Source organism: Syngnathus scovelli, chromosome 15 (assembly GCF_024217435.2).
Source record: "Syngnathus scovelli strain Florida chromosome 15, RoL_Ssco_1.2, whole genome shotgun sequence".
Lineage (NCBI taxonomy): Eukaryota > Metazoa > Chordata > Actinopteri > Syngnathiformes > Syngnathidae > Syngnathus > Syngnathus scovelli.
In genome coordinates, this window is record NC_090861.1 from 9,082,107 (window position 1) to 9,107,218 (window position 25,112).

The 25,112-nt window shown below is 45.2% G+C and overlaps 2 protein-coding genes and 1 long non-coding RNA gene across 7 annotated transcripts in view; 2 read left to right on the top strand and 1 right to left on the bottom strand.

The window, feature by feature from the left end:
• Positions 1 to 55: 55 nt before the first annotated feature.
• LOC125982533 (capZ-interacting protein) lies at positions 56 to 5,156 on the top strand. 5 transcript variants are annotated; one of them, XM_068653125.1, is made up of 7 exons: positions 56 to 685; positions 1,149 to 1,257; positions 1,969 to 2,064; positions 2,261 to 2,329; positions 2,395 to 2,460; positions 2,517 to 2,744; positions 2,818 to 4,329. In XM_068653125.1, exons 2-7 carry the CDS (start codon positions 1,228 to 1,230, stop codon positions 3,106 to 3,108), a joined length of 780 nt encoding a protein of 259 aa, XP_068509226.1. In that variant the 5' UTR covers positions 56 to 685; positions 1,149 to 1,227; the 3' UTR covers positions 3,109 to 4,329. The 5 variants fall into 5 exon arrangements, with proteins under 5 accessions (XP_068509226.1, XP_049599253.1, XP_049599254.1 ...); XM_049743296.1 differs by lacking the exon at positions 1,149 to 1,257; XM_049743297.2 differs by lacking the exon at positions 56 to 685 and having other exon boundaries at positions 753 to 1,257; positions 2,796 to 3,021.
• LOC125982539 (guanylyl cyclase-activating protein 1) lies at positions 3,126 to 7,344 on the top strand. The gene is made up of 4 exons (XM_068653127.1): positions 3,126 to 5,366; positions 5,492 to 5,641; positions 6,369 to 6,456; positions 6,548 to 7,344. Exons 1-4 carry the CDS (start codon positions 5,172 to 5,174, stop codon positions 6,670 to 6,672), a joined length of 558 nt encoding a protein of 185 aa, XP_068509228.1. The 5' UTR covers positions 3,126 to 5,171; the 3' UTR covers positions 6,673 to 7,344.
• Positions 7,345 to 8,622: 1,278 nt separating this feature from the next.
• LOC137840947 (uncharacterized) overlaps positions 8,623 to 25,112 on the bottom strand; it is a 200,073-nt gene continuing 183,583 nt past the window's right edge. The window contains exon 2 of the long non-coding RNA XR_011088153.1: positions 8,623 to 12,683. This is a non-coding gene — a long non-coding RNA (uncharacterized lncRNA). The remainder of the gene's footprint in view (positions 12,684 to 25,112) is intronic.

Consider the following 25,112-nt stretch of genomic DNA (forward strand, 5'->3'; position numbering starts at 1 on the left):
GCGAGCAGCACATAGACTGGAAAACAGACAAGCTATAGATGTAGCTTGTGTACTGTCACATGATCTGTTTGGCCGAGCACGTTTTGAGAGTGATCGTTAGCCGATGCAAGCGGGACGGGTCCTTTCAGGGCGGAAGCGAGGGAGCACAAAGGAGAACCGAAAGAAGACGTTTGCTCGGTGACTCTATTTCCTTTCGAGGTGGAGACATCGCTCGGAGCTGCGGGCTTCCTCTTCACAACAAGCGCAACTCGAATACTTCCCTTGTGTTCTGTCTCGCCAAGCATGCTCAGACTAAGTCGTTGCCAGATGTTTGGGCTCCATACTCGAATGGAAGATGGCGGCATATTTGCACAACTCATCGAGCGTCATCCTCAAATGTTTTGCTGATAACTGGATGCTTAAGCGTTTTCCACTGTGCCACGTCTCGCATGGGTCAAGATACCTGCGGGATGTGTGGAATTAGAATGAATGGATGGATTAATTAATTAATTAATTAATTAATTAATTAATTTAATTAAAGGAGCCTGACAAATGATCAGCATGTGACAGAACATGAGCCACCGCCAGCGCGTATCAGTAGTGTTCTATTTTTAACCCCCACCGCCGGCCTGCTCGGCCTCTCTTGCACATCGCCGACCGACATAAAGCAGGCCACACGACGTGCAGCGCCGCCAGCGAGATGGAGGTAAAAAATTTTCTGTTGCGTGCGCCTGCTTTGTGTGAATCAGAATGTGTGGGAATCAAGTTCCGCCAGGCATTTCGTTTGGACGCCTGCTTTATTTTGCAAGTGGCTCGAATGCAAAGTATTTTAATTGGTGAAGCGTTCAGCGTTGGCACTTTCCCTTGTCGTGACCGTAAAAGGCACCGTCGAGTGCTTCCATCGCAGATATGGCCTTTAGTTTCCTACGTCGATTGTCGGCACATGCCGTAAAAGTCAACGCACCATTCTACAATGGTATCGCAGATTTCAGCTGAACTCGTCAATCACCGCAATGTGACGAAATAGCGGGCTGCGGAGCTGACTGACTTCCTGTGAGCGCCACACGAGACGCGCGCCTCGTGTTTGACACACTCGAGATGCCACAAAAGTAGTTGCTCTACTCCCGGCTCTCTTCGCCTTGTTTCACCCACCTACACCCCCCCAACAGACGATACGACGGCGTACAAATCGGTGATTGAGTGAAGCGGCTGCTGAACTTTCAGTTTTTGCAAAGGCAAGAAGAAAAGATGGAAGAAAGACATGGGCGAGAAAAGGAGGTACAGACTTTAGCTCTTCAAATTATTTTCAATTCTCTTTTATATACAAACTTCAAAATGAAAACTAAAAACTTCAAAATGAAAACTCAAAGCTAATCAACAATAATCGCGGTATGTGAGAAAAGGCTTTCGGGATGATGCTTTTGACATTCTTGTTAGCATCGAACGAGTCTGCACTTGTCACACTCCTTGCTTTTCTAGCTGTAACGCTGCTGTCAGCCACCAGGGGACGTCTGTGCGGCTAAAGTGGCTTTCTGGAAACACTTGCGCGCTATGTGAAATTAGAATGAATTGGTTCAAATCGGACCCAGGGAAGCATCAGAAAACAGCAACCCCCCCCCAAAAAATTGTCTACATGTACATTTTGAATTATCAAAGTTGTAAACTAGATGTCAGGAATCGTTCACGCAGAAAGAGGAAGTGGTTTACCGGTTGAGGGTTTTTTCACGTTTCCCTTTTGCTGTCAGATAACAGACTGCATGCCACGTTGTGCACGTTGCTCAATGTGACCCCACAAAAATAGAAGATGAATGTGCACGTGTGCGCGCACGACTTCCGGGCTGTGCGATAATTTCATTATCCGTCGAATGTGGGCAATGTGAGACCTTGGACTGCAGTTGACACGGATCAACCGCATGTTGACAGCTGTATGTGTGTGTGTGTGTCCAAAATGTTGTGTAAATCTGATTCCAACTTGGTTCTGTCCCTCAGGAGACGGCGTCACTGCTGTCGTCGCCCTCACGGCCCTCTGTGGCTGAACTTGCCGGAAGGTTCAAAGTTTTGTCTCCTCCCATTGCCAGCGAGACAGTGAGTTTGAGTTTGTCAGCCATCCAGCCTGGTTGTACTTTTTAAGTTCAAGTTTTTGGATGGAGGGCTGGCACTTTAGTTGCTTGTCAGGATTATGGCAGCAGTCGGAGCGCTGTTTGTGTGTGTGTATGTTTTGTTTTTGTTTTTCTTGTGTCAAAAGTTTGAGAACTACTTTCACACTTGAAACGTCTGTCAGGAAGTGCCAGTCAGACGTCGAGCCCCTCGCTCTTTACAACTGCCAAAAAGCCATGAAGATGAACAGGAGGTGAGCAAAGCGTGCGCTCCGTGTGAAAATTGTGTGATTATCAAACAAATGTTTCCATTTGTCAGAGACCTTCGGGCGTGACTTCACCTGTCAAACCCAAGAGGAACTCTGCCCTGGTTGAGAAGCTTCAGGTGGGTCTGCGCTCTCATTCTGTGTGGCTATGACATCATGGCACTTCCTCCCCCAGGCCAACCTTGCTCTGTCCCCCGGTGCCCTGCTGCCCTTGCCCATGAGCCCTAGCTTCAGGCTGCCACCGCTCTTCAAACCGCCGACACCCACCGCAGGGAGCCCCTTGTCCACGCCGACGTCTCCCGGCCCCGATTTTACACCTCTGGCGAGTGAGGAGGAGGGACCGGTGTCATTTGAAGCTCCACCCGTAGCGGCGGCAGAGGGATGCCTCTTGAACGTCAGCAAGGTCGGCTGGATTTTTCTCCATCACTCCTTGTCAATCAAAGTAATTGAATAGGTTTTGGTCGGTTGTCCTCTAGAGCCGAGCGCGTCACTCTATCAGGCGACGCCCTCCTTCCCGCCGCCGCGCGAAGTCCAGTAGTGGAGAGGAAGTGGGCGTGGCCACAGAGGAATTGGACACCGGCAAAAGCCAATCAAACCTCAACACGACCCCGGGAGCAGCTGATGTCTTTGCTCATGACAACAGGAATCGTTCCAAGGAGGGCGTATCAGAAGAAGGCCGCAGTGATGAGCAAGGAGAAGGCGGCAGTGAGAGGCAGGTTGATCGAGAGGAGGAGAACCAGGAAAAAACCTCAGGAGAGGCGGAATGAGACAATGAGACAGAGAGAGATGACGGCGGATAGCTTTTCCAAACGCGTGCAACTGAACTCTTTTCCTCTTTGAACAATGTTGGATTTTGTCCACAATTTAGGGAGCGCGTTATCTGCGCCTCACGGCAAAAGCCATTGCCAATCACCTGTTATCCAATTTACTCACTGCGTGCTCGTTTGATTTCTTCAGATTTAGGAAAATGCTAAGACACTGAAGCACAAATTAGACTTACACAGGTTGGTTGAGTTCAATCACAATTCTTGTTCAGAAAGCTCTGTCTTCAGGAAAGTACAATACAGCGCTGAGCCCTTCAAGAGCAGAAAGTCTCCATTCAGAAAATGCAATGTTCAAGGTTCTTTGATCAGCTTATATTAAGTTGCGCATTGTGGGCCGAGATTGATGGGTGATGAGTCTTTGGGGTGGGGCAAGTTCGCCATGGGAGTGGGTGCTGGTTATGGGCGATTCGGTGTGTGTGGGGGCTGTTGTCTTCCATCCCATCTTTCGGCCTTGGCGATCATCTTTGGCCGAGTCCTTGGCTGGCTCCCTGTGGCACCTGCTGGTTTTGTCTCCACGTGACCTTCCTGTGAACATTCTTCTTCAATCTTGGACATACATTGTCGTACCTCATTCTTTCTTTGTTAGGCAAAATATTTCCCTCTGTGCAGAGCGTTCAGTAGTAATCAAAAACTGGCGTCTAGCATTAGTCAAAACATAGGATACAATCAAGTAGTGAACGGTCAAGACGACTCTGGCTGTGTCCATGATTTAGAGAAAAACATCAGGCATGCATTATACAGTTCCTTAAGGCTCATTAAGCTATTTAGGCAATATATCAAAAGACAGATCACAATTTTCCCATTTTGAGCCTCGTACCTGCTTCTGTCAAGAGATTTGTGGTCACTCAAAGATCCACTGAATAATTCATCATCAAAAGAAAGCGTGAAGCACCCGCCACCCGAAACACAACTTAGTGACGTCAGCGGCATTCCGCTATTGCCCTGTCCTTGAACGTCTTCAGCTGACAAGAGGATTTCCCCCAATTTGGCACCCTTCACACAGTTGCGTCGTCCTTAACCCCCACCAAGGTTCATTTCAGGAAAGGACCAAAAGGGGAAACCTTTCCCGCCGTGGGTTTAATCTCATTGCCATATGCACTCTGATCTAACACTGTGCCTACAAATAAACACACAAGTGGACATTCACTTGTGAGGTCAAAGGTCTACCGGAATGGATATTTGCTCACTAATCATGTCTTTCAAAGGGAGGATGAGGCCTTCAACCTTTCTGTTGGCGTAATCATGACATTTGCGTCAACTAGACAGGCGAGAAACGCTCTCCGCCCAAAGTATTGAAACAGCGGGGTCAGTCTATTAGTCTTGGGCGTACTCTGTCATATGATGATGGCTTTCTGGTAGAGAGTCTACGGCAGGGGGTCACCAAGTCCGGTCCTCCAGGGCCCCTATCTAGCCTGATTCAACACACCTGATTCAAATCATCAGGCTTTTCTAGAGCTTGCCGCTCATTTGAATCAGGTGTGTTGAAGTAGGGCTGCACCTAAAACAGGCTGGAAAGGAGCTCTTGAGGACCAGACTTGGTGACCCTTGCTCTCCAGGATGGTACTTCTCCAACTTGCTCACCTAAAATTGACTCAGCTTGCATCCGATGCCGGTGGGAAACCTCTCGGACCGACCTGGGTGAGTATATTACATAAGCGGGAGCAGGGCAGGTAAAGGATCAGGACGCAGCGGTGTGGTGACCTGATCCCATTAGAGGTTTAATTTCATGAGCTTTCTTTAGTCTCGCTCCAAGACCTAAGAGGGTTAAGAGCGTTCACCATCGCTCATGTGCGGCCAATCCGGCATCCGCCATGGAGTTCTAACTTCTTTAGCATTTTCTTCCAGAAAGAGACTCGATCATCGAGCCCCGGTCCGGCAGTTTGACACGCGGCTAGTCGCTGTGAATGCAGACCCCGTGAAATCATCAAGCTCAACCGGCGCAGACGAGAAACTCTTTCGGACAAAGACTCTCCTTGTTGTTGTCACTGCTTTTGGACGGACGGACGATGGGCAATCACGGCTCCAACCTGGACGACATCCTGGCCGAGGACATGCACCACTGGTACAACAAATTCATGCGGGATTCACCGTCGGGTCTCATCACGCTGTTCGAGCTGAAGACTATCCTGGGCCTGAAGGGTATGACTGAGAAGGCCAACAGCTACGTGGACCAGGTCTTCTTCACCTTCGACATGGATGGGGTGAGCCGATCCCGTTTGAACTTGGCCACATCCAGTCTGGCCGTGTATTAAGTGGCAAAGGCGATGAAGAAGCAGGATGGCGGTGGCGGTGGTCGACACTTGTGTCACACTTTTTCTCCGTGCAGGATGGCTACATCGACTTTGTGGAATACATTGCTGCCATTAGTCTGATGCTGAAGGGGGAAATCAACCAGAAGCTCAAGTGGTACTTCAAACTCTTTGACCAGGACGGCAATGGAAAAATCGACAAGGAGGAGTTGGAGACTATCTTCTCGGTAATTAGATGAGATGAGCGAGTCCTTTATTAGTCCCACGCGGAGAAAGTCCCAGTTGCAGTGCGAGAACTGAACTCTTGATGTGGATTTACTTGCCATCTTCTTCCTTTGGTTCTTTCTTTGCAGAGTCATGCAAGCAGGAATCAATCTGCTGGAAAAAACAAACACACTGAGGCCTACTTGTGAACAACAAAACATTATTTTTATTTCAGACCAAACTTCAAACTGGGAGATATGTGTTTTTTTGTCCAACAGACTGGACTGATTCCGATTTGGTGTTAAAATAGCAAAATGTCGTGACTGCGTCAATATTTTACCTTGACTGTCCTTTAACTAGGAAAACCTCACAGCTTGTGCCGTTTGCCGGACGCTGTCCAAAGAAATACATTCTGTTTATTTTAGGGGTGGGGAATTCAAGAGTAGCCTATGCAAGAACTTGACTTCCTGACTCATGCATTCCAATCTTTGTGAAGGCTAGCGGATTAAGTGGGAAGTCTGACCTATGCTAATCTGCGGAATCAGATCAACGCACCAGAAACAGGGACCACTGAACCTGACCTAATTTTGTCGCTTGGGAGTTAACCTATACATTTGTACAAGAACCAAAAAGATTGTAGATGAGCAGAAAAACATTTGATGTTAATGAAAAACTTTGGACTGACAGCGTGTTGCAACCAGAAAACTGAACTGTGATGGCTACCATTAACTACTATGTCTCCCCCTACAGGCCATCCAGGACATAACCCGAAACAGAGAAATTGACCCCGAGGAGATTGTCACGCTCATATTTGAAAGAATTGACGTGAAGGGGGAAGGTAAAGCACGCTAGAAAAAAGAAAGAAAAATATCCTTGATGTTTGTTAGGCTACGATGCTCAGAAAATACTAAGCTAATGCATTCACGCAGGTGAGTTGACCCTGGAGGAGTTCATCGAGGGTGCCAAAGACCACGAAGACATCATGGATATGCTGAAGAACCTGATGGACTTGACGCCCGTGTTGATGATCATCGTGGAGGGCATAAGGCCATGAGGGGCAAAGCTGACCGATAAAACAAAGACAAAAACTGTGGGGAAAAGTTGCTTGACGCACCCCCTCCCCGGAGACATGTCTGCGATGGACCGACCGTCGTCTCTGGGGATCAGGTGGACAGAAAAACTCGCTCCCGACACCTCGATTCCTCGACATTTGCGTTGAAGTCGCTCCTTCCCAGTTGAAGTTTACGGTAAAATCAGAAGGGAAGAGACTGAAACATTGAACTCCAAAATGTCCAACAACACCGCAGAATATCATTGTCTCCTAGCAATGAAAATGAACTATTGTGCCTAACACTACCATAGAAGCTCTCTTTATTACATGAACATAGTTGAGGTCAACAATAATGCATCAAAGCGTCATTCATTAGCTGATTTCTGCTGACGGGTGGCTAAGCGTTTTATCTTGCTCTTCAAGTATCTTTAGTGACACCCTCGTGCAATGCATGTTGGGAGTCTGCTCTGGCTCAGCCACATTTTGCTGTGATCTTCTTAAAAGAAGCTTAATCCCACTGACTTGTAATGGAGATCATTCGAAGCTCCATCCAACAAGGCTCCTTCCTGTCTGTTTTGAATCATTTTTAGGAAACCCAAGCAACAGTACTGCTCACTTGTTGTGTAAATGCTGTATGCACATTTTCTAGTTTTTCAAATAAAAGCCTTACTCGTGTGTGTGGTCATTTTTTAGCCTTTCTATACAGTCATAGTTTTCAAATTAAAGCCCGACTATGCAGTCATTTTTAGAACCTTACTTGACATGAGTTTGGGTTACGAGAGAAGAGTTTTAGTCGTGCTGAGCTGGCGTGACCGTACACAGCATGTGGCCCCTTACGTGAGTCAAGAGAACAATGCGTATCTGCGACTGAAAGCGGGGCATGTTCTGGAAGTGTGGTTCCGGCCCATTCCGAGGGGTCTGGAGCCCCGCCGCGGCTGCTCCTGCCTTCCTTATGTAACACAATCTCCTGTCATGGAAGAAACAATGTGGGGTCACTATGGTGTGGTCGGTTCTACATAAAGCAATATATCCCATAGCACAGTGGTCCCCAACCGTTTTAGCACCACAGACAGGATTACTATCAGACAATATTTTCACAGACCGGTGTTTGACGTCACGATTTTTGTGAAGAAAACTTCTAAAAACAATTCTAGAAAATTGAAAGTCAAAAGTATCAATAAATCAAATAATCACAGGCTGCACATTGTTTCTGTATGTTTTCTTGGCAAAAATTGTCTGAGTTTGAACGAAAATTCCATTTCCGCAAAACAGACCAACCACAATCCTAAACGTCATTGTTGCGGAGCCTGAGGACTGTATAGGTGGTTGGCTCGGAATGTTCTACTCTTTTCGCCCCAGAGAATAATAGAATGCACCTCGCCTTGATGTCTATTCATATGTAAATGAGGTAGGGGTCATAACATTTTATGACCTTTTTATGATTTGTTATGGTATCATAAATCACCCACTTTTGGATTGGGGAGGGGTATATGCTCCAGTCTGGCGGGCGTCAAGATGGCGCCAGTCGTGACGGCGCCATCTTTGGTTGTCGCCATTTTGGTTTGCTGGCGCCATTTTTGGATGTGGACATGTATGGGCATGTATTTTTGTGAATCAAACCAGATGCAGCACCTGAGCCAGTGTGTTTAGGGATGAAGGGGAGAGTTTTGTTGAGAAAAAGAAGGGGAGGGGTGTTTGTGTCAAAAACGCATCTGAAAGAGAAAAAAATCAAGGTGTTGTCGCATGTAATTTGACAAACAATAGTAGAGTCAACGTTAAAAATTTAAATCCCTATAAAGTCTCCGGTGTTAGATGCCAGCTCCGCTCAAGTTTTTCTGTAGGACGTTGTTGCAAACGCTTTAGATACATTTGTTTCTTCCTAGGTGCGTGTTGGGTCTAAATACGATTAGACATTAAATTACTCGCTGGAATGAAGAGGAGAAGACAACCAGAACAGGTTTACTCGCGAGGAGAACGATAGAGCAAGCAATCTCAGTTACAACCTCCATCAGTTCTGAGTCTTTACTCCACGTGCCCCTCTTTTTAATGTTATGGTTGCCCTGGTTACAGAGGCGTTGCTACACTAAAGGGAGGGGGGATTGTGTCTGTAGCAACGCTGATTAGCAAAAGAATGTAGTGTGGTGTGAATTAGCACTTCGCTGTTGGCTCTTGACCCCCCGCAGAGGCCGTCCGCAGCTGTCTTCCTTCACAGTAGGCTGACCTGTCCTCGAGGTCAACAAATGTCCTGACGCACGTTGATTGCCGCTTTGCTGTGGAACAAATGCAACTAGACCTTTGCTAACTTTATCTACTTGGTAATTAACACACAATAGTAATAAGTAACTTGTCCTAAACATTTCAACACACATTAAGCAAACGTGAGGTAACCGGTATGCAGTTCCTTAAACAAACATTGAGTAAATATGGGATAACTTTAATGCAACTACTTCTAACTGTATGTATCCCTTAACAAAGAAAAACAGGTCTGATAAACTACAATCTATGAACCAAACCTATATCTAAATAGAAGGAATGAAGTTCCTGTGAATCAAACAAAGAACATTTCACCTATGCAAATAAGCCCTGCTCATTGTTAGTGAAGGACTCTTACGGGAACCAAAACACACAGACAACATAAGGACAGGAAAGGTACAAATGGCTGACAGGGATCAAAAGACATCCCTATCACATAAAAGGAACAAAGAGATAAAAGGAAAAGATAAACTCGTAAAGGCGAGGCCTCCAGGTCTGGCAGGCCAAAGCTTCACTTAAAATTATTCCAACATTTCCCCCTGTTTATCACATATTTGCTCAAATTTTACATCACCAAAAACACCCACTTCACTCGATTTTCAGTTGTCGGATCACAGGTATGAGCACAAATATGTTTACACCCAAAAGGTTAATTGGTGCATCATCATCATTCGGAAACACCCAGATCTGGAAAAAAGTCTGTAAACTCAAGTGCAAAAATTTCATCTTCATCGTTATCATCAACATGTTGGCGTTCAGACATTAGGCATACCCGGGCCATCTTGTCTTCCATGGGCGATATTGCTGTAGTGATGAGACGATTAAACAGAGCACGCAGACATGGAATACAACAACATCCACACAAGGTGAGTATAGCAGTAAATACTGCAACTGATATTATAATTGAGGACACAAGTGCTTTATACTTCCCAAAGGCATGCATCCAGTTGTCCCACATTGATGTGTCCACGCCAGAGTGCTCTTTCATCCTCGTGTTGAGGGATCGCAGGCCTTCAATGGCCTTTGTCAGGCTCCCATCAGGGGCGGTGTTGTTGGGGATAAAGGTACAGCACTGTTCTCCGAACATTGCACAGACCCCTCCTTTCTCAGACAACAACATATCAAGAGCAATGCGATTCTGGAAGGCCATTAGGGAAGTCGTGGCTAGCTGTTCATGCACTGCCTCAAGCCCCGCTTGTGTCCAATTGCCCAATTTTTGCACGTTGTAATGGATGTAATTTATCCTGTCTACGTTTTTGTTTATCGTACACCACCAACAAATGGAAGACTCCCATCTTGCTGCAATTTGGTCAATTAATTCCTATTAATCAGGATCTCCTCTAGGGACTCTAATTGCATCAATTAAAGTCAGATCATCGTCGCCTCACAAATTTAAAGACATTTTGGTTTTTATCAGCTTTTCCCCAGATCTTGGCGTGTCGATACATATACAATTTTGCTTGACTACATTCTCTAGAAGCAATGGTTTCTTTTCTTTTCCTCAACGGATATTATATAGAACGCTCTGTTGCACATTTCACAATCAGTAGACGTGACAGATTTCACACAATCTTTGGTCAATGGTAATGGTACAACATAAAGAATCGGTCGCAAACCCATACACATGACATATTCAATTTGTTCTTTTTTTTTTTTTTTTTTTGTTTTGTTTTCTTTTTCTCTCTGGTTTGCAGCTTGTTTTGCCATCAGCAATCAATCGTTTCTTTTACCAGTTACTCTTATAGGTAATTACCTGAAACCAATTATCAAACATTCATTTTAGAGATATTAATTTCATTCTTTAACTTCTACAGCTGTTGTTGCCAAAGTATTATTTCGTTACATAACATTTTTGCCACTGTTAAGGCATTCAGTGTTTACTTTGAAGCCAATTCAATCCATTTTGAGAATGCATCTATTATGATCAGGCATTATAACCCTGTGGATTGAGTTTAGCACATGGTAAACAAGCTTTACAATTTTTTTTTTTTTATAAATGTTTTGTATATGAATCAAATCCATATGTTGTATAAAGCCGACTGAACTGCCCTTTCATCCCCCTGTTGAGCCATGTGTCAAGTCAACATCACGTGACAACTTCATGGCTCAATATTGCTGCCCATATGTATCGGTTCATTTGTACGAGCACATAATATTGCTGCCCATTTGCATCGGAAGTTTTTCTTTCTTAAAGTGACAAACCAATCCACCAATCGGAAAAAAATCAACAAAATAACTGCCAATGAATTAATATAATAGTTAATTGTTGTTGTTTCTTAACTTTAACTAGCTCAATCGTTCTCTTATTCTCAAATTTTAAATTTAGCTTTGAAATGTCATTATTACATAATTTTTGTTCATCCAATTCCAGAAAGCAAGTTCTTTCCATCTCTCAACTTTTGTTTCATCAAGGCTAGGCATTAATGCAGTGTGGACCAGTTTCTGCCCATAAACAAATTGCTTGCTTTTCTTTACTTCCTATTTTTTCAAAATTGATTTTGTTTTGCGGTGCAAATCAGATAGACTACAGTCTAATAAATTATTTGGTGCACCTACGTATATTAGCCAATTTCATCCTTTTAACACATAACACTGACAGCACACAAACAACACAAAAACAGCAGAGACACAGATCACAAACAATACCAACAAACAACGCTGTGCAAACGTCATCCTCTATTTTGACGTTTTGGTTATACCTTTTTTCTTTTTTTTTTTTTTTCATCAGTGCCTTTCATCGTTCATGCTAATGTTGTCACATCTTCCTTAAGCATCACCCTGCTTCAAACATTCTCTGAGAAACTCACACTTTCCCTGCCTCGCCCACAGCCACAGCACCCCCCCGTGCGAGGGGGGGACGCGGCATCAATGTTGATTGGTCACAGGCTGGCCATTTCCTGCAACAATCATGATGCCGGCCCACCGCCCACACGAGCATAGCACAGGCCTACGCGCACAGCCCCGACCCGCGACTACGCGCGAGCGCAGGCACGCTTATCAGTCTCACCCTCTCAAAGGGCTGTTGCCCCCTTTCAATGTCACATACAACATCTTTCACTGTCTTCTACACAACATTTGCTGTCTCTTATTTTCGTCCTATCAAGCCACCGTTCTAGTCACTTTCTGCCACACACGTCTTATTTTCTCTACTGCCACACACTGCTCATCTTAGGTTCTCCAACCAACTTAAGCACACCATCATCCACTTCTCAATTACCCTATTATTGCTCAACAGCCTCCTGAACACACATAGGACACACATCTCACTCACACGCTCACACATATACACAACATTCATGAGGATCCTCTGCGCACACGCACACACAAACACCAGCACAAAAGGTTGACGCACAACATATAAGACCACATAGAGCGTACTAAGAACACCCTTTTTGCTCATCTTACATGTCAGATTTATTCTCCATTTTAGTTTCAGGAGCTATTTGTAATTCAGTTCCATTTATTTTGCAAATTTTAACTTCAGTGTTTCTTTATCTTACTTTATCCTTTTAACACAAATATCTCCTGTATATTTAAGCTAATTTCTCTTTAATTTTGGCTGCCAGGTCCCCACTTTATTACATGAGAATCTGATTTATTTTGATCTTGTACTAGTCATTATTGTTTTTGTTTATATGTGCAGTCACGTGCCATGTGGCCCTTTTCTCCACAATTCCAACATTCACGTTCACTATAAGGTACAAATCCTCTCCCGTGGCCCTTGGAGCCTCCTCTATTAGTGGCTCCTCGCCCCCTCTGACCTTTCCACCCTCTGCCTGTATCTTGGTAGAAAGTGTCACTGTTCTCATCTACCAAAAAAATGTCTTTTGTCGCTTTCCCTACGCGCTTCTCTACTTCCTCTACACCTCCCCCTTCTTCTCTAGCTCTCTGTAAATTTTGATTATCTCTTGCCTGCCTACTATTAGGCCCAGTCTCATCATCTTCCTTCCTACAATACAGTGCCTTTTCCACTTTCTCTTTTTCTCCCCTCTCTCTCTCTCCTGCTACTTTGAGCCAAAACACCACATCCTCATCTCCTTCTTTTTTCATCTTTCTAGGGTCTCTCTTTGTTTTCTCTTTCATGGCGCCTCTAAGTTCTATCAATTTGGTTGTTTTTAGTTGTCCCTCAAATTTATATTTCTTAACCCATTTATCGAGGTTTTTAAATCGGTCAGGATCCTGCCTTTCAATTATTTTCCAATCTTTACATTTAAGATTATCTCGGATATTATTTTTACTCTTCCCGTTCCCCATTTTAATCAATTTGGTCCCAACTGTAAAACCATAGGGGTTTCTAAAGTCGGGTGTTTCCAGTGGGATAACGAAAAGATCCTGTGGTGATTCTCACTTCTACCAGCGTTCTGGTGGAGAATCCTTGCCTATTGCGTCCACAGAACCACGTTATGTGCTCCCCACTGCTTTAATATGGAATACTGTATCTAGTGATACGTACTCCCATTCACACTCTCAATCACTCAGTATTACGGAATTTTCGGCATCACGTGGTCTTCCGCTGACCTTTTACTTTTGATGGGCCTCTCCGTCGGACACCTCTGTCCTTTAACCGGTTTGTTACACTGGCGTTGTGTAACTTTTATTTAAACGGACCTTTCCGTTTTGGTACCTTTAGAACGAACCTTTCCGTTCTGTCCTAGGACTTTTATAGGGCACCGAGCCCTCGGCCGCTCATTCCTTTTATATAAAAAAACAAACTCACCCTCTGGTTCTCTTCACCTCTGCACCTCGGACTGCCTTCAACCCTTAGATCCCAGCTGACGAGCAGACAGCCAGCCCTTGAAAAGGATGTAGGACCCCACCTAGGGAGGTCCTGCCGCGCGCAGTCTTTCTGGATCTCTGCTGCCGTCCGCTGGAATCCTCAGGTGTGTTGGCATCCGGCTCGAAGGACCAATTAAATGTTGGGTCTAAATACGATTAGACATTAAATTACTCGCTGGAATGAAGAGGAGAAGACAACCAGAACAGGTTTACTCGCGAGGAGAACGATAGAGCAAGCAATCTCAGTTACAACCTCCATCAGTTCTGAGTCTTTACTCCACGTGCCCCTCTTTTTAATGTTATGGTTGCCCTGGTTACAGAGGCGTTGCTACACTAAAGGGAGGGGGGATTGTGTCTGTAGCAACGCTGATTAGCAAAAGAATGTAGTGTGGTGTGAATTAGCACTTCGCTGTTGGCTCTTGACCCCCCGCAGAGGCCGTCCGAAGCTGTCTTCCTTCACAGTAGGCTGACCTGTCCTCGAGGTCAACAAATGTCCTGACGCACGTTGATTGCCGCTTTGCTGTGGAACAAATGCAACTAGACCTTTGCTAACTTTATCTACTTGGTAATTAACACACAATAGTAATAAGTAACTTGTCCTAAACATTTCAACACACATTAAGCAAACGTGAGGTAACCGGTATGCAGTTCCTTAAACAAACATTGAGTAAATATGGGATAACTTTAATGCAACTACTTCTAACTGTATGTATCCCTTAACAAAGAAAAACAGGTCTGATAAACTACAATCTATGAACCAAACCTATATCTAAATAGAAGGAATGAAGTTCCTGTGAATCAAACAAAGAACATTTCACCTATGCAAATAAGCCCTGCTCATTTTTAGTGAAGGACTATTACGGGAACCAAAACACACAGACAACATAAGGACAGGAAAGGTACAAATGGCTGACAGGGATCAAAAGACATCCCTATCACATAAAAGGAACAAAGAGATAAAAGGAAAAGATAAACTCGTAAAGGCGAGGCCTCCAGGTCTGGCAGGCCAAAGCTTCACTTAAAATTATTCCAACAGTGCGTCTAACAAGCCATCAGGGCCTTTACGGCAAAGATGGATACTGACCGGCGTTTCTGCTATCATGATTTGAGCTTCAGGTTTGCAGTTCAGCATCACACTTTTAGCCACCGGAGTTCTTCAGGAGGAAACTTTCTGACTTCAAGTCATCCCAAGACACAATGCGAAAAGCCTCCACTACATCAGCCAAAGCCCTGAAGGCTTCTTATGCGGTTTCTTTGCTCGTAGCTAAAGCCTAAAAAACGTTTACCATAGCTGAAGAGCTGCTGCTCTCCGCCGCTGTTGTATTGGCCGAAACTATGCTAGACAAAAAAGCTGTGGATACATTAAAAACTGTGCCTTTGTCTAATGACACCGTTTGCCACAGAATAGACAGAATGAGTGCAGACATTGTCGAACAAGTTGTGTGAAAACTTGGCGACTGTTTTTCACTCCAGCTGGATGAATCCACAGATGTCAGTGGAAACGCACAGCTTGTTGCTTTTGTGAGATACATTGAGACTGACGACATTTGTGAACACATACTTTTCTGCAAAAGTCTGGAGGGGAGAACAACCGCAGAGGACATTTTTAATGTGGTTAACGCATTTTTCTCTGAAAATGGTATCAGCTGGAAATCCTGCAGCAGCGTCTGCACAGATGCGGCTGCATCAATGACGGGCAGTGCGAAAGGGCTCATTGCGTGGATTAAAAAGGAAAATCCCAACATTAAGTGGACTCACTGTGTGATTCACAGGGAAGCGTTAGCGTCCAAGAAAATGAGCCCCGTGTTGCATGATGTTTTGAACGACAGCATCAAAGTGATCAACTTCATCAAGTCAAGGCCACTTAATGCACGTTTGTTCCGCCGCCTCTGTGAAAACATGGGAGCTGAACACACGCAACTCCTCCTGCATACAGAAGTGCGCTGGCTCTCTCGAGGGAAGATACTCAACAGGCTGTTGGAGTTACGAGCTGAAGTGCACACCTTTCTGACAGAGCACGCTTCCGCTTATCCGGGGTCCGGTCACAGGGACAGCAGCTTTAGGAGGGACTCCCAGACTTCCCTCTCCCCAGCCACTTCATCCAGCTCATCCCGGGGGATCCCAAGGCGTTCCCAGGCCAGCTGAGAGACATAGTCTCTCCAGCGCGTCCTGGGTCGTCCCCGGGGTCTCCTACCGGTGGGACATGTCCAGGAGGCGTCCTGATGAGATGCCCAAGCCACCTCATCTGGCTCCTCTCAACGTGGAGGAGTAGTGACTCTACTCCGGGTCTCTCCTGGATGACCGAGCTTCTCTAAGGGAGAGCCTGGACATCCTGCGGGAAAACTCATTTCGGCCGCTTGTATCCTGGATCTCGTTCTTTCGGTCACGACCCAAAGAACCGAAATTACTGCCGACACTGCACCGATCCGCCTGTCAATCTCGTGCTCCATCCTCCCCTCACTCGTGAACAAGACCCCAAGATACTTGAACTCCTCCACTTGGGGCAGGATCTCATCCCCGATCCGGAGAGGGCATTCCACTCTTTTCCGACCAAGGACCATGGACTCGGATTTGGAGGTGCTGACCCTCATCCTGACCGCTTCACACTCGGCTGCGAACTGCTCCAGTGAGAGCTGGAGATCACGGCCAGAAGAAGCCAACAGCACCACGTCGTCTGCAAAAATCTGAGATGCGATGCTGAGGTCCCTAAACCAGACCCCCTCAACGCCTCGGCTGCGCCTAGAAATTCTGTCCATAAAAATTATGAACAGAATCGGTGACAAAGGGCAGCTTTGGCAGAGTCCAACCCTCACTGGGAACGAATCCGACTTACTGCCGGAAATGCGGACCAAACTCTGGCATCGGTGATACAGGGACGGAACTGCCCTTATCAGTTGGCTCGGCGTCCCGTACTCCCGAAGCACCATCCACAGAACCTCCCGAGGGACACGGTCGAACGCCTTCTCCAAGTCCACAAAACACATGTGGACTGGTTGGGCGAACTCCCATGCACCCTCGAGGATCCTGCCGAGGGTGTAGAGCTGGTCCACTGTTCCACGGCCAGGACGATAGCCACACTGCTCCTCCTGAATCCGAGGTTCGACCTCCCGATGGACCCTCCTCTCCAGCACCCCTGAATAGACCTGAATAGAGGCTGAGGAGTGTGATTCCCCTGTAATTGGAACACACCCTCCGGTCCCCCTTCTTAAAGAGGGGAACCACCACCCCAGTCTGCCAATCCAGAGGCACTGACCCCGATGTCTACGCAATGTTGTAGAGGCGTGTCAGCCATGACAGCCCCACAACATCCAGAGCCTTTAAGTGCTCTGGGCGGACCTCATCCACCCCCGGGGCCTTGCCACCGAGGAGTTTTTTAACTACCTCAGTGACTTCGACCCCAGAGGTAAATTGAGAGTCCGCCTCAGAGTCTCCAGGCCCTGCTTCCACAATGGAAGGCGTGTAGGTGGAATTGAGGAGGTCTTCGAAGTATTCTCCCCACCGACTCACGACGTCCCGAGTCGAGGTTCGCAGCATGCCATCCCCACTGTAAACAGTGTTCACTTCCGGTTTGATTCAGGTCACTTCCGGTTTATTTGGGTCACTTCCAGTTTAATATAGGTCACTTCCGGTTTAGCTAAGGTCACCTCCGGTTTATTTGGGGTCACTTCCGATTTAAAAAGGTCACTTCTGGTTTATTTGGGGTCACTTCCGGTTTGATATGGGGTCATTTCCGGTTTACCCAAGGTCACTTCCGGTTCATTCGGGGTCACTTCCTGTTTGATTTGGGGCACTTCTGTTTCATTCTGGGTTCATTGGGGGCACTTCAGGGTCAATCCAAGATGGCCGCCACACTGGAAGTGGGGGTCAAGGTGGTGAATATGGTAAGCATAAGGTGAACAAAGTGAATAAAATTGGAATGGGTTGAATCGGTTGAAAAATGTAGAAATTAGAGTAGAAAAACAAAACTGTAGAGAATTTTTGGTAAGTGGGAAGTTGTAGAATAGGAAGGCAAAAGATGAACGGTTGAAAGTTGGAACGGGTTGAATCAGTTAAAAAATGTAGAAGTTACAGCAAATCTTGAATCCCCATAGAGAATGAATGGGAATTAAAAGAAAAAACAATTGCGCCAAAATTTTTTGAAATTTGGAACAAAAGGAAAAAAAACGGCTTCAGGAGGATCACTTTTGGGGTTAAAATGTTGAAACGGGTTTAATCGGACAAAAATTGCAAAAGTTAGCGCAAATGTAGGTATTTAGGGGACTTAATGTTGAAATAAGGTCACTTCCGGTTTGATTTGGGTCACTTCCGGTCTATGTGGGTCACTTCCGGTTTGATTAGAGGCACTTCCGGTCAAGCTGAGGTTACTTCCGGTTTATTTGGAAGGCCTTCGCCTTCACACAATAATAATAAAGTACAATAACAATAATGTGAAGGCCTTGGCTGATAGCTGTTGGAAAGCCTCCACCTTCTCAGGATCAGGCCAGATGCAGGACCCGTCCATAAGGTCTCCAAGGAATTGCAGCTGGCCCTGTTTGATTTGTAACTTCTCCTTGTTAAGCTTCAAGCCAGCAGTCACTATGCGTTGCATCACTTTCTCCAAGTGGTCACCATGCTCCTCCTCTGTGCCCCCATACACCAGGATGTCATTCATGAAGATGAAGTGGCAGCTCATTCGCAATGATGAGGTGGAAACAGAGTGTGTAGAAAAATGAGAGACAAAAGGAAAAGGATCCACTGACTAAAAAGAGTGACATTTTATCGTGAAAACGGTTGGAGAGATGGATGACGAGGGTGGTACAGGAGGTGATGACAGGCCAGTAAAGAAAAACACAAACGCTCGACATGTTTTAAAATGTCTGGTTAAAACAGGAGAAATACGCTATGTCCCTGGTTGATACATTTTATGATAGCTGGTCCCTGTGCCCAGCGAAAATTCTCCACAAATATGAACGTAAAACCGCATTAGATGATAACGCCAAGCCTAAAAAACATCAAAATCGAACCCAGCCAAGAGCAGCAAACAGCAGACGCACAGGCAAGCACAGGCAAAGCACACACCACACTCTAAGCCAGGGGTCCCCAAACGTTTTCCAGTGAGGGCCAAATAACTTTTCCCTTCTCTGACGGGGGGGGCCGGGGTCAGTTTCTAACAGAAAAAGTGTGACAATCGTAGGTGTCCCTAAATGTAATCATTTATATTTTTCCAGAAAACATGCTGACACTCCAGTGCACCACACATATCCAAATATTCATAACCCTTTGAGATCAAATAACCCTCTCTGTGTTCTTCACAGAATAAAATAACGCAGAAAATATAGTATAGGCCAATAACACTATTAATGAACGCAATAAAGAATCAAATAACCCTCTCTGGGTTCTTAACAGAAAGAAAGTTATGCTGTGCCATGCACAATCCTAGGTAAAAGTTCAACTTCACTTGTCAGAGCAGAATCTCAAATGTCTCTCAAAGTTATTGTGTTCTTTCCTTATAATCCAGTTTTGTAGTTTCCATAGGCTAGCCCAGTAAACACCACTGTAGGCTCTCGCTCAAAACCACAAAGCAAGCAGGCTAAGAAACCGAACTAAGTGATACAGCACCTACACAGCACAATACATTTCAATGCCAGTATGGTTGTGGAGATGGATTTGATCCCAATAGATTTTATCATGATTATATTTGTTCATACTCAGAATGAACTGCACTGCGACCTACAGCGACAACCGCATAGTGAAGTTTGCTGACGACACGACTCTGGTGGGTCTCATCACAAAGGGCGACGAGACTCGGTACAGGTCGGAGGTTGACCTTCTGACCACGTGGTGCAGGGACAACAACCTCCTGCTGAACGTTAATAAGACCAAGGAAATCATTGTTGACTTCCGGAAGGGTCACACAACACACCTGCCGCTGATCATCGATGGTGCTGTGGTGGAGAGGGTGAGCTGCACCAAGTTCCTGGGGGTGCACATCAGTGAGGACCTCTCCTGGTCCGCAAACACCTCGTCACTGGCAAAGAAAGCTCAGCGCCGCCTGTACTTCCTGCGGAAGCTTAGGCGTGCATGTGCTCCTCAGGCAGTCCTGTCTACATTCTACCGTGGCACTATTGAGAGCGTCATCACCAGTTGCATCGCTGTCTGGGGTGGTAACTGCACTGAACAGAACTTGAAGGCCCTGCAGCGTATAGTGAATACGGCTGGTAAGATTATTGGTGCTTCGCTCCCCTCCCTGAAGGACATTTACACCTCCCATCTCGCCCGCAAGGCAACCTCGATTGCCAGAGATGTGAGTCACCCGGCTCACTCTTTGTTTGACCTTCTGCCCTCTGGGAAGAGGTACAGGAGCCTGCGCTCCCGCACCACCAGACTTGCCAACAGCTTCTTTCCCCAGGCTGTTAGGGCCCTGAACTCGCTACCCCCTTCTGCGTAGCGTGTGGCACTGTTGCGCTATTTTCGGGAATGTCTGCTGTACGCGCACTTGCTCCTTTTTTTTCTGCTCCTCTTATTTATTTATTTATTTATTGTTGTGTTATTTATTCATTATTTATTCAGCACGCTTTTGTTATACTTGTTACTTGTTTGTCTGTTGTGAGCCATGTCTTGTCACCGTGGGATAGGGGGGAACGAAATTTCGGTTTCTTTGTGTGTCTTTGGCATGTGGAGAAATTGACAATAAAGCTGACTTTGACTTTGACTTTGACTAATTTAAGTCAGAAGAGTGAGCTTACATATGTACTGTATGTTCATCAGCGTGAACTGTGGGCCTGCATCTGGCTGGTGAGCAGTTGAATGTCCGGTTCCATTCTAGTCACAGCCAGTCTCAAACACTGATGCAAATGTTCATCTGTCAATCTTGATCTCATTGGAGTTTTCGGGAGTTTCATGCGTGAAAAGGTTTGTTCGCAGATATAAGTCCTGCCAAAAAGTGTGGACATCTTCATTGCGTGTTTTTTTATGTTAGGGTAGGTATCATTTGGGAGGGCGGCATAGAAGTCAATGAGACTGTTGGGCTTGAATGCGTCTTTCAGAACATGTCAGTTCTGTAACTCGGCCAGCTCAAACTAATAAGAAGCCTGGGCTTCATTGATGTTGGCAACAAAAGGGTTCTGAAAAAGACGATTTTTTTTTTGTTATGCATGAACATGTAGTTCACGGAATCGTACACCGAACTCCGTCTTCAGCATTTCCAGTGCTTCCACACACTTTTCACCTGGGAACGCGACAGCTGGCTTCTCTGCACAAAAGCTTTGGGTAGCAGGGAGATGGGTGAAGTTGTGCTTTTTCACTTGTTCCAAATGTCATGCTGTCATGGTTGTTGTTGTCTTGTCTTGTATCATAGTTTCACTTCCTGTTTTATTTTGTCAACTCTCTCGTTTCAGTTCGTGGCTCCTTCCTCTGTGCTTCTGTTGTCTTGTATTCCCTGATCCCGATTGTGTGCACCTGTGTCATTTGGCCTAATTGTCTGCACCTGTGTCCCCGCCCTTTTGTGTGTATTTAGTCCGTGTCTTCCCCTTGTCTTGTGCCAGTGCGTCTTTCCCCGTTCCGACCACCAGCGATTCCTTGAGCTAAGAGAACCAGTAAGATATACTCCCTTTTTTGTCTCGCCTGAGTGCGACGCCTTTTGTTAGTCCTTTTTGCCACATGGTTATGTACCAGTAGAGATACTCCCTTTTTTGTCTCACCTGAGTGCGACGTCTTTTGTTAGTACTTTTTGCCCCTTGGTTTCCCTCGGTAAGAGGCGCTTTGAGTTGTTGTTTCCTGTCTCCCACCAGTTGGAATAAATCCTTTTTAGTAACACTCTGCATCCGAGTCCACTGCCTTGAACCCAGCCTGACACCAAAACCAGCGCTAGTTTCTCCTCAAATGCTTTTATGTGGGAATACATGTCGCAAATGAGTTTCCCCTTTCCTTGTAGCTGCAAGTTAAGGCCGTTCAGCATTTCTGTCACGTCTCTTAAAAATGCGAGGTGCCATTTCCATGCTGGGTCAATCAGCTCTGGGACCGTTTTGCCTTTTGACTGAAGAAATGCGTTAATTTCAGGTAGCAGCTCGTAAAAACGCCTTAAAACTTTGCCGCGGCTCAACCATCGGATCTCTGTGTAGTACAGCACATCTCCATACGCAGACTCTAGTTCAGACAGGAATTGTTGGAACTGCCTGAGTTTAAGTCCATTTGCTCGGATGTAGTTTATGCACGATCCCATAACCTTCATGACAGAATCCCATTTCAACATTTTGCAGCACAGCGCTTGCTGGTGAATTAGGCAGTGTACTTGCAGCGCGGCGATGAGACCCCATTCTTCCATCTTCCGGTTCATGCATCCTATTAAACCCCGAGACGCGCCCACCATACTTGGGGCTCCGTCAGTCGTGATGCTGGCAAGCTTTGCCCAGTCCAGATCAAACTGTTGCATGGTTTTACATACTTTGTTGAAAATATCCTCCCCAGTCGTAGTGCCTTTCAGGATTTGTAGGGCTGCCAGCTCCTCGCACATCTCAAAGTTTGCGGCAACTCCACGAATGAAAATAAGAAGCTCCGCGGTGTCCTGCACGTCCGTGCTCTCATCCAGTGCTAATGAAAAAAAAGTCAAAATCTTTAGTCTTCTGCTGCAGCTGGGCATACACATTCCCCCCAATTTCTTCAACGTGTCTGGTAATTGTACTTGCCGACAGACTAAAGTATTAAAGACATCTTTCTTCTCAAGACAGACCTCCTCCACATTCAAACATTTCTTGACAAACTCTCCCTCGATGAAAGGTTTACCGCAGCTTGCTATCAGCTGAACAACACGGAAGCTGGCCCGAACTGATGCTTGGTTCAGCTGAGTTTGCTGTACAAATGTAGTCTGCTGAGCTAACAGTCCAGTTGAGATTTTTTCTGCTCACATTTGGCCTTGCAAGCTAGCATACTTGTCTTTGTGACAGGATTCATAATGTCGGCACAGGTTGTATTCTTTGAATACCACCACTGTCTCTTGACAGACGAGACAAGCAGCCTTTTCTTTGAATTGAACAAAACATAATTGTGTGTCCACTGTGGGTTAAATACTCTGCATTCGGAATCAATTTTTCTTTTACCCAACCTTTTTGCCATTATTCCGTTCTTTCACGTTCTATGAATGGGGTATGGGTGGCCATAAGGGTAAAAACGTGCTGGGGCAAAGTGAGGTCGTAGTGGCATTTTTTTCCCGTCTCTGGTATTGTTTTTTTTTTTTTTCCGTCTCTGGTATTGTTCAGGGGGTCTGGTATTGTTTATCATTTTTTTTCCGTCTCTGTTATTGTTCAGGGGGCCGGGTCTAATGTGAAGGGGGGCCATATACGGCCCGCGGGCCGTAGTTTGCTGTATATTTTCATCATTTGGATAACAACTTATAGAACAAGCAATTTTATTTCTAAACAGTACTATTTTAAAATAATATTATTGGATATGTAGAACAGCCTAATTAAATTGCAGCACATTCAGCACAGACAGAAGGCCATCATTTTTTTTAAACAGGGCAAATTTTATAATTGGAAAATGGTTTATTTGAATCTTGCAGCCAACATTTGCTTTATTCTTCAACACCTAGGAAGTGAGTGTGAAACACCCATGACAGGGAAAAGTAAGAGGGTTTTTTGTCGGCATTAGTCATTTTTAAAGAGGTCATAGCTGCAGTAATTTAGGTGAGTATTTTATTTCTATTTCTCTTTAATCTCAGAGTTTCTGAAGGTCATCATGGAGCCCCTTCTGGCAATCCATGGGCTGAAGAGCCTCAATTCTCATTCACAATGTGACGCGGAGAGTGGATGGTTGCCGATGATTGATCTGGAGACCTTTGACATGATGGTCAAGGAAATAAATGACAAACAGGATGCAAGAATGAATGACAGAATGATTTAGCTTGAAATTAGTTGAAATTTTGGATGTTGTGGATGGGAGGTTGATTGCAATTATCTTTTCTGCAGTCCTGATTGTCCGTTGCTTGGTTTACAAGAAAAAAAGTCCTCAATTCAATTCCAGCTCAGTGGCCTAGTCGTAGAGTGTCCGCCCTGAGACTGGAAGGTTGTAGGTTAAAACCCCGGCCGGGTCATACCAAAGACTATAAAAATGGGACCCATTGCCTCCCTGCTTGGCACTCAGCATTAAGGGTTGGAATTGGGGGGGTTAGATCACCAAATGATTCCCGAGCGCTGCACCGCTGCTGCTCACTGCTCCCCTCTCCCCCAGGGGATGGATCAAAATCACATGGGTATGGGTTAAATGCAGAGGACAAATTTCACCACACCCAGATGTGTGTGTGACGATGATCATTGGGACCTTGACTTTGAGACTTTTCTGAGACACTGTTCATAATGCCTTGTATACAGATTACAAAGCAGTCTTGTGTTGGGAGGGGCTGATTTGAAGACCTGCATGTTTCCAATACTATCGACAGGTATGATTAGTTTGACATGTGTACTGTAGATTAGAAAAGACAACAGTGAAGGCTTACGATGTGGTGGCTGCTCGCAATGTTGACATTTTTTTTCTGTTGTAGATTTTACACAAATGACAATATGCGTGGTGGTGAAACTCGTGCAAGGAGGGCGCACAAGAAGACTGCTCTGATAGCGCTGGTAAATAAAAATAACTTGTCTGTTCGTTCCTGTGCGATTGCTTTATGTTCGAAATGCGCAACTGACATGACATACATCAAGGAAAATCTATTTTACAGGTAGTTTTTTTTTTCATATTCATATTTCTTTTAAAAAATAATCCAAAGGTCTACAATGGGTGGTGGCTGATGTCCATCGAGTTCATCTTTGTAGAAGCTGTTGGCGACACGCACAGAGGCCACGAATGATGAAACAATGACCGCAATGGCTTTAAAATTAAAACAGGCTCCAGCGCTGAGTATCAAAGGGGGCTATCAAAACCCCACGAGAGTGATGTTTATATTGTTTCCCCCTTGTGTTTCGCCGAGCTGGTTGTTTTGTTTATTTGATATGTCCTACATAAAATATGTATATATTCATATTGTATCTTCGTAGTTTTGTTCTATTAAAATAGCCCCCATTTTTTAATATTGTATGTATATTTTTACATTTTTAAAGATATGATTCAAAAACATTGCGCATTTATATTTGTGATGGTTGGATAATGTTTGATTTTTTTTAATTTTATTTAGGTTCAATTATTGTTTTGGTTAATTATAGTTAATAACGTCTCCGCAATAAACGTAAAAAATCTTTCACATATAGACGTCTAATTGACGTCTAATAGACGCCTATCCCGTAGACGTCTAAAAAACGTTCGCGTATAGACGTCTAATAGACGTCTATCCCGTAGATCACCAAATGATTACCGAGCTCGGCACCGCTGCTGCTCCCCTCTCCCCCAGGAGATGGATCAAAATCACACGGAGATGGGTTAAATGCAGAGGACACATTTCACCACAC